The sequence below is a fragment of the Amblyomma maculatum genome, chromosome 11, assembly GCF_055883805.1.
Source record: "Amblyomma maculatum isolate TAMU_Amacu chromosome 11, ASM5588380v1, whole genome shotgun sequence".
Taxonomy (NCBI): Eukaryota; Metazoa; Arthropoda; class Arachnida; order Ixodida; family Ixodidae; genus Amblyomma; species Amblyomma maculatum.
Genome location: NC_139354.1, coordinates 6,759,143 through 6,776,122, shown reverse-complemented (window position 1 = coordinate 6,776,122; position 16,980 = coordinate 6,759,143). Strand labels below are relative to the sequence as shown.

Here is a 16,980-nt window from a genome sequence, read left to right as displayed (position 1 = left end):
CTGCTGGGGCTAAGGAAGAAAAAAAAAAAAAAAGAATCGGCATGGTATGTCCACACATGCGACGCTCCTGCGACGCACGTCTCCCCAGGAAGACGAAAAACGACGATGGCACGAGGTGAAAGCGGGCGAGGAGTCTATTTTATTTATTTATTTTTTTGCGCCATGCCACCCGGGCGGCAACCACGGAGACGGGTCAACTAGACTGCTAGGTACACACAAGATCGCGTCGTAGCGATGCGATGAGGCGTCGTCGGCGCGTAGCAGTTCAGAGGCGCTCGTTTCGCCGTGAAAGCGACATGCGCAGTTCGCACGCACGTACAACGCTGCGACGGCCGCGAGCGCCCCATTGTGTCTTGGTCGTCGCTCGCGGGATCCCTAAGGGCGCGGAGAAAAGTTTTTTTCCGGACGGGGTTCCGGGGCTCCTAATTGGGGTTCGGCGGGGGGGCCAAAGGACCCCTCCCCCGTCCTTACACGCAGTGACGGCCGCGACGGCTACGGCTATGGCACCTTCTTCGCTCCATGTTTGGCGCCGGTGAATGGGGGCGCGCAGATGCGCGTTCGCTGCTCACTTGGACAAAAGGGCGGATTATTACGGGGTCCCAGAGGATTAGGACCGTCGGCACAGGGGGAAGGGTGGGGGCGAGAGTCGTTGGATACCGATATGGACACAAAGGAACAATTTTTCGGGGGCGCTCCCGGGGATTTGCGTCGGCCAACCGCCTTCATTATATCATACATGCCGATGGCTCCCGCCATGAATAGTTTCGGTTTCGGGCGAGCTTCGCCCGGTAGCCAGCAGCTATGTAGGTAGGTAGGTGGGTGGCTGGGTTGTGCAGCGGAGGATGAGGGAGAACGGCCCGGGCCGCCGCGTCTTTTCCCGCGAACGGCGGCAGGCTGATTTTTAATCCGCCCCGGGTGGGGTTATAATCCAGCACGAGGGGAGGGAACGAAGGGGGCTTTCTTTCTTCCCCACTGTCGCCGTCGCGCCGCCAGAGGATTACTGGCGGCGCTCGATAACAAGGCAGCGCCCTCCCCTTCACTCTTCCCCTCCGCTCGTGGTGGGCGGCCCGCCGGAAGTTCGCGGCGCTGCGTCTCCCGACAGATGGCGTTGGCCGCGCGACCCTCGGTCCGGCCGCGTGGTGTCGCTGCCGCGCTGCGGACGAAACGGCAGGGTTCACGGACCTGGACCGTGGGCGCGGTTAGTGACTGTGTTATGGTCGTGGCACGGCAGCGTGTCCCTTGTGAAGTGATGATTGCGGTTAGGGTGTACGTGAGGCCCGTCATGGGGATACATCGGTAAATTGTGCAAAATAGCATTTATTTGGGCTAGAGGATGAGACAGGATCCTGCAGAGCGAACAAAAACGAACAAGGAAAAAAGAAAGGAAACGAAAAGACTTCTTTCCGTGTTCTCCTTTGTTCGCGCTGTAGGTTGCTACCTTCAAAAATAAGCTATGCAGCTGTCTCGTGTCTGAAATTTCTGGAAAACAGAATATTACACTGAAGGTTTAATTTCTCACTTAAAAAGAAGAAAGTTTTGCGTATTGGGAAATGTGGAGCCGGAGGTTTTAGCAAGAAAGCAGTGACTGTTTCGTTTGGTTGCACTGTTATACATGGACAATGAACTTCAGTTACTATCTTGCATATAACTGTATTGAATCCCAGCGAATGAGCCGTATTTCTCACGAGAAAACTCGACATGAATAATACAGAAAAAAAAAAAAAAAACACCACCATATTGACGCATACATCAGGTCCCCAAGCATCATTTGAGAGCACTGCAGTATGTATTTTATGCATTTTGTTTTTGCTGTGATCGTTCGAAAAATTTTGGGTTGGTTGGTATTGCATACTTATGATGAATTAGAGCATTTACTTCACAAGACAAGACTTCCTTAATATTTCCTTTGTTCGCGCCCAGTTCTCGCAGCTTGGCATTGTTCACAGCCCTTGGAAAATACAGGAAGAAATAATAAACTTTCTGGTCGTATAGTTTGAGCGCAGTATTTCGCCCCATTCCTATACAGCAAGCACGTCACTGCGTATACGTTATCCGAAGTAAACTCAACGGCGCTAAGATGGCATCAAAGAACACTTGAAAAAAGCATGACCCATCCATATATATTTGTGGCGTACGAAAGAAATACATCCGGAACTATTTACGCATAACTATAAGAAAAAAGGAAGAAATGAATGACAGAGCTACGAAAGAATACAAACTATTTTTATCCCTCCTTTTGAAGAGTGGTAATTTTACTACAAAAGCGAGCATTTGGTAACCTGGAGTAAAATATTATTCAGCTGTTCTGGTCGGTATTGTTCCATTCATATCTATTTTTCCTTGTGTTACGCATCACCTTGTTAAAAATATACACTGTGCAGCCACTTGATGAATGGCTTATACACAGCCGCGTGCATACGAGGCTGTGTGATTCGAAAGGCAGATCGGAGCCACTGTTCAGACAATCGACCTTCACCTAATGGCCCTGCATTGTACGTCTACACCGTGCTGCATCTCACGCGGCCCCTGGTGTGAACGAGTCGTATTATCCGCGGGAGTTCAGAACGTGATTAGTCGACGAGCCATCTTCCGACTCCTCCAGGCGCGCGTGTCTAAAAGTGCAAGTTGATTCCGTGCAAAATCCCCCCAGAGCCGATTGGCTCAGGAGCGGATTATCCGGATTGAAGTCTGTAGCGTGGAGATACGAGCCGAGCCGCAGATGTTATCGCGGCTATAGTAAATGCCTCCCCACGGGTGGTAGACGGCGATACCGCTGCTGATTCCCCCCCTTTCTTGTTCCTTTGCACGGCGCTATTCCGCTTTCCATTTTTCTTGCTGTAGTTGCAGCGGCCATTTTTTCTGGTCTCCAAGCGATATGTTAGCAGCGACCGTACGTGTTCAATACATGATACGGTATCGATTGCGTAACAGTTGACCTGGCCGATTGTGTAGCGCTAGAGAGAAATTAAATGAGAAAGGCGATCGCGTTGAATATTGTTTAACTGACTTTGAAGGGGTTTAAAGGGTAAAGAAATTGCGCTCGCAGTATTGGTTTCTATCCTGGGGATAGTGAATATGGTTAGCTCACGAGTCTGGTATAACACAGGAGCGAATGTTTTCACTAAACATCGAATAAGCGGGTTATAACATGCACCAAAAAAGTGTGTTCAAGCTGATGATCTATGCCCCGATGATGCTGCATGTTTATGATAGCTCGCCGCGGTTAGAAGCTTCGCGAATGCGATGATCACTTTTTCGATGCATGCATAGCGTCCACGTGTAGATGTCGGGGTGAACTTCGTGTGGATCGGTTCATTCACACATTTTCTTGTTGAAGGCACCGTGCATTAACGTATAAGAATGCATTCAAAATGATATAAGCAAAAAGTCCTTGATGACGAATCGAGGGTCGAATTGGCACTGTCAGACATCATTTCGGCCCTTCAAACTCCACTGTAAAATTAAGATAGAGCTCAACACATTGCTCGTGGCGGCCTGCGGTGGCGCCAATTTGTCTAAAAGTGCACCGTGAACAGAGCTTCGTAATAACATTACCGGGTCCCTTCCATGCAAGTGCAGTGACCGCGACTGCACCCACCCCCTGCCAATGCGCATGCGCAGGAGGGGTCTAGCTAGTATATGTCGCTGGCAAGCTAATTATTGTTTAATGCGCGATAGCGTATCGTTCGATCGAGAAGGCGCCGGCGTTGCCGTAACCCAGAATTGAGAAAAAAAAAAAAAAACTGTGGAAAAAAATGCGCACGTGATTTCCTATCAAAACTGTGACGTAATCGTTCTTTGTGCAGCATGCAGGGGGATGACATACCATTTAGCTTCCCACTTAGCATATGGCTTCTAGTCATGTTGGAGGCTAGTTTGTGATAGGGATTCGAACCAATGACATAGGTACCTCCGATTACATGCCGTTGATTGTATAAGTACAGGTGCCCACCGAAAGGTGAGAAAGATTAGTGCGGGCCAGCCTCTCAGTGCTTATTTGTTCACCCATTTATTTACACATACTATATGGCGAAGCTTAAGCGCCCTCCTATTTTTGTACTTTTTTAGTTAATCTTAACTGATTTTTATTGCTTCCTTAGACTACGGTTAAGGAACCATTGAGTAAGTAGAGAACGAAGCCAACAGAAAAAGCAATGCAATTAAACAACGAAATGAAACATTGTTGCACAAGGACACACAGCCCTGTTGACTTTATTTGGCTAGGCAAAATGAACAGCCGTTCCAATGCGGTACAGGGAACTGCGCTATGCGCCCGTGGGCATGCACACAGCTAGAAGCGCTCTTCCTCCACACGGCAGGAACTAATTGTGCTGCACGAAAAAAGCGGAACAGCAAACATCGCACTGGGCCACACGCACTGTTTGAGTCCCATTCGTTGCGTTTCCTGTGGTCGCACCGTAACTCTGTCTCTAATGGGATTGTTTCTCTCCGTCTTTACTTCGTTCTTTGCTTCCTTGCACCTCAGACCTTACTGCCCTTTTTGTTTCTGAGTTTCTTTTTTTTACTTATCTCCTTGCTCCTTCCTTCCTTCCTTCCTTCCTTCCTTCCTTCCTTCCTTCCTTCCTTCCTTCCTTCCTTCCTTCCTTCCTTCCTTCCTTCCTTCCTTCCTTCCTTCCTTCCTTCCTTCCTTCCTTCCTTCCTTCCTTCCTTCCTTCCTTAATTAATTTTGACTATTTATTCCCTTTTCGCTTTCATTATTGCTTTAATTTTCTTCTTTCTTTTCTTTTTCCTCTTTTGCTTCTTTCCTTTTTATTTTTATTTTTTTTTTTTTTTTTATCTATAGTTTTCAGCGCGCGTGCTCGCAACGCAAAGCCTCGGGAATTCACCACCGCGCTTATTCTCCGAGGCGGAATCGGCGAAGGCAAGTTTGTCGCCGGGGCGGCGGCATTGAGCCAGTTCTTCTCTTTCCCCTATTTTGATATTTAGCGGTTTGTTTCCGCGGGAAGACTGGTCGGCCGCGGCTCGCTGCCATGGGAGCGCGGCAGCGCGCAAGGGAACACTCTAGCGTCCGCATCGCCGCCGCAGTGTCGCGTAGTTTACGCAAGTGCACGCGCCCGCGAGATGGCGGCCAAGATGAAAGGAACCCCGCGGCGGTGAGACGCTGGTGGCACGGCGGCGCGCATAGCATGGACGCCTACTGGGCAGCCAGCTGGGTGAGCACGGCCGTGCTGGCCGCTGCACGCTCTGCATGCGATCTTGGCTCATGTCACGCTTCAATAGAAATATGTGCAGCATTTTGAAAAACCGCGCATTCGGTGCCAGCCAATTGGAATAGCTTGAACTCGGATGGGACGAATAGTCTTCCTCTTCAAGAAAGACGCTCGTATACTGAGACACAGTTGTACTGAGATGGGCAACTGTGCAAGGCGCTCGCGCTGAGACGGAAAGCTGTGCTGGTATGTAACTGTGCTGCGACGGACAACTGTGTTGAGCTGACAAGAGTGCTGAGGTGGACACTTCAAAAGGCAGAGCGACACAGCCCACACTTAATGGCGCTCCTCGGCGCGAAGGGCACCAAAGAGCGAAATGCGCATCAAGGTGATCAGCGCCATTGCAATAAAGATTTATTATAAATTTTCGAGCTCGGGGTAAGCTAAGGCTCGAGGTAAGCTGGGAGGTAATGTTCTGTATGATAAAGGGCTTCCATAATTTCTGATCGCTCAGAGTTCCCTACTGCGCGTTTTTTTAGTTTCGCCTCCACCAAAATGTGGCCACCACGGCAGTGCGCGGCCTCATCTCCAGACGCTGATATTATGCATGTTGACCAGCTGTCCCAATGAAGCATTTACGTTTGAGTGTGACATTTTTTTATTTTTTTTAATATCATATCCACGCTATATGACCTATAGTCCAGATGGCAGGCTACGTGGCTTGTACGCATCTGTACCAGGTTCACTGAAAACGGTGAAATGACTGCGCCGTGTAAGAGCCGTATGGAGTTTGAACAGTTTCTGTACGGTGTCAGTTTGTCATCCGCATTTTCACTGCTCACAGCTCTACAGTCCTGCGATGTAATAAAGGCAACGATGATGCTGCGAAGCCGCAACGTGAGAACAAAATATATTCCTATCGTTTGCGTGTATATGATTCATAATGTGTGTCAATGGCATTTAATAACTAGACAGCACATATATGACAACCATCTTCCTCCATGATGACAACCCACGCTCGCAGAGAGAATAAAAACTACGCTTACTGCGAGGTGGAATAATGACTACCGGATCGAACAATGCACAGCTGCACAGTTTTATTGAAGCGGAGCACGGCTAATTATTGTTCTCCGCGAAGCAAAGATTCTGAACGCGTGCGTGCGCGCGCGCACTCAAGCACGCTCCCGGGCGCGTGGCGTCACCCATCGGCGGCTTTGGGAAACCTGGAGGGTGGCTCGGGCGCTGGCGCCCAACGTGGGGAGCTGCTTGCGCGGCTGGAGGCCCAGTAGGACGGGGCGCCCTCACGACAAAAGGAGGTAACATGAGAACAGAAAGGAAGCGTCACAGCGTGTGCGTGTTTCGGGGCATAAATTTGTCTCTCAGACAACAATGGTCGCGACGAGTGCGGCTGTTTAGTTTTGTGCAGCGTGCTGATAACAGGAGCGTGAAGGCCGTGTGTGCTCGAGTTTTATGTGAGCGTCTGCCGTATTTCTCGATAACTTTTACGACTTGGAACCAAGGAATTTGATTTAGTCTACTGATAGCTGAATTGCTCTTCGAATTCCAGTGCCTTCAACTGCGGCGAATATTTGAACTGTCTCGTGCTGTGCGAATTCGGAGGAACGAATGATGAGAAAAAAAATATATGCATGCTTTTTGCCTGGCGACTTGAAAAGAGCTGCGACGTAGCCAACCGTAGACACTATAACTGTTCGGAGCGGTGCGCTCATAATTTCTGTAGGCTGCAGTTGTTCGAAGGGCGCTCTGCATATCGCTTCCACTAGAATTCGAATGCCGGATGTAGGGATCAAGCAAGCGACGTTGAGAATAGGAGAGAAATTCGGTAAGCACTAAACCACAACGGTGATTTTTAATGGAACGTAGTCGCCTGGTTAATAATAAAAATTATTAATATTAATGGCTTGAGTCGTAACAGTATTATTAACCAGGCGAACACGCTTTATTAGATTATTTTCTTTTAGTGAACCAAGCGTAGTTGCGTTTGAACAACGTATGATAATGATTGGTTCACGGGAAGAAAAAGGCGCAATCTGTCACGCTTTTTTCTGCCGACACCTGAACCGCGCAGTAAGGGAAGGGAGGAAGGTGGAGGTGGAAAGAGTGGAAGAGGTGCCATAGTGGATGGCTACGGAGTAAATTTCGATCACCTGGAGATTTTTAACTCAGGTGGTGAAGGGTGGCAGTTCCTGGCCCTACAAGGCTGGGACGGTAGGTCAACGCCGCTTGCGGCGGGGGCTAGCCTGCCACCAAAATTTATTTGTTGTAGGCCGTCATTGCACCCGCCACCGCTGAGGTCTTGGACGGAGGCTATTGCGGCGCGCGTCTTTCTCTCCCTCTTCTTTTTCTTTCTTCTCTACTTTCTCTCTTCTCTCCGCACGAGGCAGCGGAGGTGGCTCAACTACAGAGCCAGTAGCAGGCCCGTGCATTTTCTTTTCTTTATCCCTACAGCCACAGAAACAACATCGTAAAGCACATGGACACCTCTTTTCGTCCCAGTCAAAACGCAGCCGCTGGTGAACAGCACAGCAAACACTCAAAACGCTATTGTTGGCATGCTACTGTGCTTATGGGTGCGTTCTCCATGTAGAAATGCCAAAAGCTCTGCGTCACGTGGTGAAACATTGTTCATATTCGAAGGCGTCATCCAAGGTGCTCTGTATATGATACGTTTGGCTACACGCAGATCACTACTTGGCAGTTGTATCGAATTGCAGTTCCCTAAATTTTTCTTTCTTTCACTGTAGCTTGTTTATTTTTCGATTATGACTACTACGAATGCCGATACGTACAGCAGTCAAGTGCACGCGCTCATACGGTTGTCGCTGGGAAGCACCAGCTTCCGGCCACAACACGCAGCCAAGAGCCGACCCGTCATTAGCACGTAATCCCTTAAGGCTCCCAAATATAAAGTTTTTCACCACCACCATGCACCACCATACGGTTGAATATGACCCTCAATTGTGTTTCGTTCATTTCATCGACTTTCTTCCCAGAAGCGTTGTTGTATACCAAAATCGATAACTGGGCAGTTGCATTATCTAAGTACGCTCGAACTGATGAGAAACATGTTATGAGCATTGGATAATGGAATATACACTATTGCAAGTCACATGCATTATTAAGTTGTTTGCAGCACTTACGGCTATGGACCTGGAACTGATGCTATGAATTATAGATACTGCTGGTTATATTAAAGAAATCCAACCAGTGCAGGTGATATCAATGGCATCTAGGCAAGCTTCAACATTACCACAGCGACAATTGGAGATATACTAAATGGGCATATTCTTACTCTTCACTTAAACCGACTGAGCAGTTGGCAGCCCCGTAGTCTTCCCCGTGTCCTATTATCTTCAATAGCCGAGTTCACTGTAGTGGAATAAAAAATAAAATAAAAAGGCGCATACATTTCGAAGGAGGCCCTTCAGCCGGTAGCGGCGAGCGCGATGTTCATGACGTCACTGGTACGCTAATTAAGCTGCTGTGTAACCCTATTTTTTCTGCCAGATCCTGCTTTGTCACACTAGCAGGTTTTAGAGGACTGTGCACAATGTCATGATAATCGATCGACGCCACTCCTTTCAGGCCAATCTTTTTTTCTTGACTTACGTCCGACTTGCATTCCTTTAAGAAAGAATCATTGTTGTTGATATTGACGGTAAATGACGCGTGGTACCTGACGTCATGGTTCATGTTAATAATTTCAACTCCATTAACTCTGCAGCAACCGGACCGGCTCCACGCAAGCAACGCCGCGAGAGGACCACGTTCACGAGGGCCCAGCTAGACGTCCTCGAGGCTTTGTTCAGCAAGACCCGCTACCCGGACATCTTTATGCGCGAAGAGGTGGCCCTCAAGATCAACCTTCCGGAGTCCAGGGTCCAGGTGAGCGTCGATGACCCTCCTTTACCTGTTTGTTTGTTTGTTTGTTTTTTTTTTTTGCTCTTTTTTGCGATCATTTCGAAGTCCGGCCGCTGGTCGATCTGTGTGTGTGTACGTGTATGACAGTCGAGCATTGTAGCAAACGACCTCTAGCGTCTGACGACTGTGCCCTGCAAGAACAATAGAAAATGGCAACAGTCAAGACACTTTGCTCTTTGGGCACACTTAAAATTCTGTTCTCGTAAACAGTCGCGGGAGGTCAACACCATAAAGCTTCCCTCACCACCCAAGAAAAAAAGTCATCATCTGGCGTAATAGATTTCACGCAACCGTTTCATCTATCCGACAGCTGCTACGCGCGGGTTCGCTTTGCGTGCCGCGCGTGCTTTCGGTGTGCGAATGGTGGATGAAATATGTTACAGAGCGAGAGAGAGACTGAACATGATGCGTTCAAAATTGTATTCTCTAAAAATAAAGTGATAATGTTGGTCTCTTTTTGTTGTGACAGCTCTCGACCGGCAGCAAAATAAACCAGTTTACGGATGAGCGAAAAATATTTTGAAGTATTTTCCCGCCACTCGATTCGAGCTCGTGACGTCCACGCGGGGGAGGGGTTCTCACTGTTTCGAAGTGAATGACATAGCCTCTGAGATCCACAGTGAAAACCTGGCGCCAATGCGCGTAGTTTAGTTACGAAATTGGCTGGTGGTGGCAGCACCTGTATTTCGATTTGATCCTTTTATTTCATAAAATCTCCCCTGTCATTGAGAGTGGTCTTCAGAACGCCGTATAGTTAGGGTTCTTCGTTTTCGGGTTTTATATTTCTTTCAAATTCAGGGGGTAAAAGTCGGGCGTTATTTTTCGACTTGAAAATAGGGGAGAAATCGGGTTTTTCGTAGAAACACTCTGAAATTCAGATTTTATAGGGTTAAATTTACAAACTAATAATTTATTCGATTTGCCATAATTTGTGGGTAACATTAGGGTTATGCTTTGGGCTGCTTTCAAGAAAGAAAGTGTGTCATAATTCGCCGTTTATATTTTTCCCATGTAGTGCGTTGAGTCTGGCTACAACATATAATTCCACGTCTTTTCCCCAGTCAGGAGAGCCCTGCCGATTACCCTGACCACTGTGTAACTGTTCGAAGCATTAACTCTATCGACGTCAGCCAAAAAAACTTGCTTCATTTTACTTTTTGACTATGGTAGCACAGGAGAGAGTTAATGGTAGGCACTCCGGTGATGTCAGGGGGTTTGTCGACGATAACACTCAATCCCATGGCTTGCATATCCTGACGGATTTTCGCCATGTCCTTGTCAAAAGCTGTCATCAACTTCTTATGACGGGATGACGCGAGATGCTCGCAAATTCGATGTGCGGCTTCTTCGCTGGATCCGTGACCATCTCGGGGTTGCAGTACACTATAGCGCGCGGCTGCGTGCGGTGTCTTTCGCAGCTATCTCTAAATCGGGAAAAATAGGGTTTTACCCGATTTTTTAGGAATATGTTCGTGGTGCAAAAACCGGGTAAAATCGGGTTTTACCCGAAAACGAACAACCCTACGTATAGTCTATCAATAAAGGCCACCATCAATCTTTCTTCGGTGCCCCCTTAAAATACGGAACGAAAGCGCCGCGGATAGCGAACCGGGTTAGGAATAGACCAGTTCGTAATAACCATTTTCTTTTGTTTTTCGCACAGAAGGCGCAGTAATAAAAATGACTTGCAATCTCCACGCAACGAGTTCTTTGCACTTTTTCAATACAAGAAACGATATTTGTACCAACATCCGAGCACATGCTTGGCTCATTGTACATCGACAGTTTTGTCTGTAACAGTTGTGATGAACGTAAACGACCATTCCTTGTATAAAATGTCCTCGAAGGCCAAGGCTATTAAATGGGCTAGTTAGTTACTAGACATTGTGGCTAGCGCTAAAACAGCATACACGCAGAAGAAGAACGGACAGGATAACACGACAGAACAGTAGTAGCGTGTGTCCTCTCGTTTGTCTTGTTCGTGTGTTGTTTCTGCGCAAGCCAAAACGTCTAGGCCTTGATGCAGGACTGCCGACATAAGCCATTTTCTCCTCCGTCAAACTCATTCCGAAACACAGAGACACCGACCAGTAAATGAAATTTGATGTTGAGGTTCCGACGCGTAGAACAGGGGTAAATTTCATTTACTGCTCGGCTTCTCTGTTTTTCGCAATGTATTTCCCCGGTCAGACGGGATTCCGTCGTACTCTCTACCATCAAATTTATAGCCCACACTTCCTAATGCTGCTCAGATGACCTGCTTTCTTGGCCGGTTTCAACTGTTCCTGAAAAATTAAAATTGCAATTTGACGAATTGGCAGGGGTGTGACACCTGCATACTGCATTCTTATGGTTTGAACGCGTCTTATGTATCAAATTTTGAATGGCCTTACAACCCTTCGTGCGTATATGTGTCAATCTGTGTTGCTACAGGCGACATTCTCTTATAACGAAGTCACTTCCTTCCAAACACTAAAGCTCTTTGAACAGCGTCCATGGCGTTCTAGATCTTCGCGACTGCTTTTGTTAAAGCCATGGTGGTCTGCATTCCCCACTCTATATACCTTACCGTGTATAACTCGTCATCTCTCAGTCCCCGTCCAGCTCTTCTCCAAAAATTGAGGGGAAAGAGGAAATACTCCCCAGAGTTACCCCTCAATTTTCCGCGGCGGCATCAGCGACCCCGTTAATCTCCCAATCCGTTATTCATGAGAAGGCCATATACGCGTGTCGCTTATGGGTGTGCGTCACGTGGAAGTGTACCGCACGCAGGCCTTTCCCGCACCGAGACGTTTCGGACTGTCGCGCACGTGGAAAGGGGCCTAGAACCGCGGTCGCTCGCGTCGCCTCCCACGGGTCACCGCGCCGAGCCCAAACGTTGTCATTGCTGCCGCCGCAGACGCCATCTAGCGAGTGAGCGACGAACGAGTAGGGAGTGGAAGGGAGCATCACTCCCTCCATGATAAACTTTACTCTATGAGGCGCGCGCACGCCCCCCTGAAACGACGGTGGTTCGTCAGCTGGCTTACACACGCACGCACGCACACAATCACTCCGGTTTCAATTACAAGCCCGGTTTCCCGCGAACTTGCAGTCCTTGGGGTCGAGCTCTGTCATGCAAATGGCTGAGCGGCCGACGGCCGTCCCTGGTCGCCGAGCCAGCTGTGGAAAGGACGCGGAATGGTTCTGGGAGAGCGCTGCGGGATGGGTGGAGGGATGATGGGGGGTAGTCACACAATGCGTCGCGGCGGCTAGATATTCGATGCCGCACTCGAGAACGCTCGTGTGAACACGTTCTGCGCCCGCCGCGCTGTGCACTGTTCTTGTGTGCGCGATGAAAGAAACATGCACCCCGACACAGGGCCGCTCTGGTTAGGTGCGCAGCACGGGATGATGGGGAGGGAAAGCGGTGCGGCCACACCAAAAATGCCGCGGTGTGTATCCCCGCGCATACTGCGACAGATGCAATCTCGCGTGCTCGCTCCTAACATGTTTGTCCCCTCCGCCCGTGCCTATCGACCTTGTCTGCGTTGCCGCGGCCGCGCTGTAGGCAGTGTAGTGTAAACTGCATGCCTGCGGGGTAGACCTTCCGTCTAGGCATCCCCCGCTTATACAGTACAACTGCTACAACTTCTGCGCACAGGAAAAAACAGCGATGCCAAAGAGGTCGCTACCGAAGTCTTTCAATTTCTTTCGATGAGTGACGGTATCGCCTCCACGGTGGGGTCCGGAGCGACCACCTGTCACTTCTCCCGAAAAGTATCTGTCCCGGGCAACAGCAGTGACATCGGGGACGGAGTTATGGCCCATCGTCCAAGATGTGCACTCACTTCTCATGCTTGAAGACTGCAGCCGCAGCTGCAAGCTGCATCTTATATTGGCCGTACAAGTTTGTTGTATATACGCTAAAGATTTATAAAAGTATGAGGATAAGCTCGCTGTATAAGGTGTTGCATGCACGCCACGAATTACTGTCAGGCAGCCGATGCCTGTTTAGTGTCAGATATATAAAGAGAAAGTATGCATTGCAGATTTAAATCGATGCAATGGTATCCTTCACTGGAAATTAGGAAAAATTGCCTTGGCGATGCATGGAATGAGCTCGTGTAGGTGGAGGTGTTTTGAGGCGATCTTTTGAGAAGCTTTGAATAAGTTGGAATACCGGTTGCTGCGTTCAGTTCCTCAACTTCTGTGATCGAACATATCTATAGGAAGTCACAACAGCCCCATGACTGATTCTTGTTGCAAGGGTTCCCCGGCCAGTAGTCAGGAAGAATCTCAACCTTCACTTAAACTTCAATAGTGGAATGCAGACTGTCCCCTGCAATTGCACCTTCAATATTTATCACCCAATTTGGCTATACCGGCGTCGACTCAACCCCTACTGGCAACGAATTAGCATTATGCTTATGGTAACTTGTATAGGTGTAGCATGCTTCCTCCGTATAGGCATGGCATATGAATGTGGCATTAAATTTAAAAACAAAATTCCACATGACTTGCACACTCATTTCACATGGCATCCACGGTCTTGGATATGGTATATACGGTATACATCCCATCCGTGGACCGGCCCACCTCATTCTCCGGAAGTGAGGTCCACCGCACGCCCGTGTCCGCGCCTTATCGCGCTGCCCGAGTAAGAGCAGGCCGAGCCTTTCCCAACTGGGAAAAAAAAAAAGGCGAAAGAACAGGAAACAAAGTCACATAGGTAGAACCACCACTGCTCCGACGTTGTCCGCGCGTAAAAGGAAACGATTGCCTCAAAGCATGCTTCCATCAGCGCGGGATCTTGCCCCCCACGGCTCGCTCACACTCTCCTCGCGGCAAAGAAGGTATACAGGCAAAAGACCGGCGTTGTTGCAGCGTGCACGGAGATCGCTTGTTTGCAGAGGGACGCGTATCTCTCTAGAGCAGCCGCCACAAGAGCTGCTGCATACAGCCTTCCCTATACACACGCACTATATACACACACAAGCTGTCGTCACAGAGAGGTGTGCGGTGTTGGATGCTTTGGCGGCATCCGCCGCCACATGATGAGGGGAGAGAGGGCTTCTTTCCTCAAACCTCTTTTCTGCTTATTCAAGAAGCGTGATGCTCACGGTGGAGGAGGGCTGGCTCCCAAAGTAGGGAGGGTGGTCGGCGTACCAGGGGAATAAGCAGTGGCCGAGGTGCTGCACATATAGTTGTTTGTGCGTTACGCGCACGCAGAGAACACACACGAAGTATTTGTCTGTGCGTCACTCCATCGCGTGGCTTAGAGCTGCGGTCCCACGCCAGTAGTGCGAGCTATTTACGGGGCGTTATCGGCATCCTCCCACAGGAGACCTATTATAATACCTCTACCGATGTTGCTGCCTACGTGGGCGAGGAAAATTCGGCAAGGACGGAAAGGCGAGAGGAGAAAGCGAAGGGAGGGAGTGTTCTCCTCCATTGTCCAGTTAGTGCGTGTAGGCTACGCACAGCCTCCAGGCCGGCCGATGTAGCGATGTACGCCTTGTGCGTGAACTTGCGTATATGCAGTCTTCCTCTCACTCGGCGGCAACGCCTCTCCTCCCCGCTTCTTCCTGATCTGCGTGCCGTGGGCTGCTGCAAACGCCATCTCTGTCACGCGAAAGGCTGTCCTGAAGCTTAAACGCGTCGCGCTTTTCTTGCCTCCGCCGCCGGTCGTCGGCGTTCTTTTTCCCTTTGTCCGGATCGGTTTCAGTTCACTAAACCTCACGGAACTCTGCGATCCGTGAACCGCGCAGTCTCTCCCGGCGGCGAAGTTCAAGAGCCGAGGATACTGCATGATCGTGCAGATTTGTGCGTGCCTGTTGAGGTCGCGAGCACACACGAACGCACACGTTAAACCTTTTAACGCCCGCCGCCTCTTGGTCCCGGAAGGTAACAGCAGCCCACCATGGTCGTGGCGATGTGCGACTGCGTGTTTGACTGTGAGTGTTTTCTTGGCGCGTACGCCACGTGTATTCGAAAGCCCTCGGTGCGAACTAGGTTTGGGTACAGTGGTTCGGGCGAGTGGGCTCCTTTTGGGCAGCCGGTTTGGATGTGCGATGATGCGGAGAGTTGCCAGTGTACGTATACCGATGGTGTCGGCGTCTACTTTGAGTGTGTCCCCTCCATATGACCCTTTTACCCTAATTGTTATGTGTTTGGATTTGCCTGTTTCGGTAATTGTATACGTGCTGTTCATGTACAGAATAGCTTATGCAGTACCTGGTTGAGATATGCTGCTGTGTCTACTTTTGTAAATAAGCTGTCTTGGAAAAACGATCCAGCTCATTCTAGTAATTCCCCTACTTTCCTTGCATGCAGCCATGGAAGTCTGCATGTACACGCAGGCACTAAGTATATGATGCCAGCTTTTATTTTCACGCCGTTTTTCTCACGCTGTACTCCGAGATCTGGTCGCCGTCTAGTGAAATCTAGCGCTTAACAGTAAGTATGATTAAGAGTAAAATATGAGGCAATCACGCTTGCTCTCGTGATCACTCAAAATTTGTGGCCGTGAACCTATAGGAGTGATTAAAGAATCAAACGTGTGCATGTCCTGACCTTGCTTCATTCCCCACACAGGTATGGTTCAAGAACCGCCGTGCAAAGTGCCGCCAGCAGCAACAGCAGCAGCAAAACGGCTCCGCTTCCAAACCTCGCCCCAAAAAGGCCAAGAGCCCGGCGCCCTCGTCCAGTCCGACCTCGTCGAGTCGCGGCGAGTCACCTTACAAGCCGGCGGCGTTGGTCGCGAGTGCTGCCTCCTCGCCCTTGCACCAGCAGGCGAGTTCCATCTGGAGCCCCGCGGCCATCGGACCAGCCGTGGCCGAACTCATGGCCGGCGCGCATCAGCGCTCCCCGTACCACACGGGGTCCTCTTCTGTGGGCCATGGCCAGGGACCTGCGGTAAGCCAGGCTACCCTGGCACCTCAGCACGCTCCTCCACCTTCGCTGCAGAGCGCGGGTGGTGCGTGCTACGCGGCCACTGGCCCGTACGGGACGCCGTACTACGGCGGCATGGACTACCTGGCGGGACCCGTGCACCAGCCACCGCCGCACCAGGCCCCCCACCCTTCGTCCCACCAACAGGACCGGTCTGCGACGCTGAGCACGAGGACGCCTCCGGCCGCGGACTGCCTCGAGTACGGCCCAGGGGACAAAGGCGGCTCGGCGGCGCCCTGGAAGTTCCAGGTTCTCTGAGGTCCCGCCGCGCCCTGGTATTGACGTCGCCCGCGGTGCGTGTGCATGTGTCGTGGGTGCGCGCGTGTGTGTTGGTGTGCGGCTCACGCGTGCCCCTCTGTGATATACGCCCGGGACAATCGCTCGCTCTTCTTTGTGTACATAACGGAGGGACCTTTTGTAGGCGCCGCCGAAACGCCACACAGCAGCAGCAGTCGCTTTGGATGGATCGTCTCTGTGCATGGACTTCGCGCGGACTTTTTGTGCGCTGGAAGAAGGGTTGTACTCTGTGCCCATCCTCTCGTCGTCACCACCGCAACCTTCACCACCAATGTCAAGGTATCACCCCCACCATCACAAGGCACAATGGTAGCCAGCGGCTACATAAGGTAGCCGCTCTTCTTCCCGCACTGAGGACGCTCGACTTTCAGCTAAGCTCCTATTTAAGCTGTAAATAAAAAAAAAAGTCATCATCTGCGGATTGAATTTGTGGTCACTTGGAAGCACATCAAGTTGCATGCTCATTGTGTGTGTGTGTGTGTGTGTGTGTGTGTGTGTGTGTGTGTGTGTGTGTGTGTGTGTGTGTGTGTGTGTGTGTGTGTGTGTGTGTGTGTGTGTGTGTGTGTGTGTGTGTGTGTGTGTGTGTGTGTGTGTGTGTGTGTGTGTGTGTGTGTGTGTCGCAACGACCATGTAGCTA

General features: G+C 50.1%; 1 protein-coding gene across 1 annotated transcript in view; it reads left to right on the top strand.

The window, feature by feature from the left end:
* LOC146172722 (homeobox protein OTX2-B-like) overlaps positions 1-16,743 on the top strand; it is an 82,401-nt gene extending 65,658 nt beyond the window's left edge. Inside the window, exons 3-4 of the mRNA XM_084583497.1 lie at positions 8,917-9,077; positions 15,690-16,743. Coding sequence (XP_084439623.1) covers positions 8,917-9,077; positions 15,690-16,304 — 776 coding nt within the window. The 3' untranslated portion in view covers positions 16,305-16,743. The remainder of the gene's footprint in view (positions 1-8,916; positions 9,078-15,689) is intronic.
* Positions 16,744-16,980: the final 237 nt, after the last annotated feature.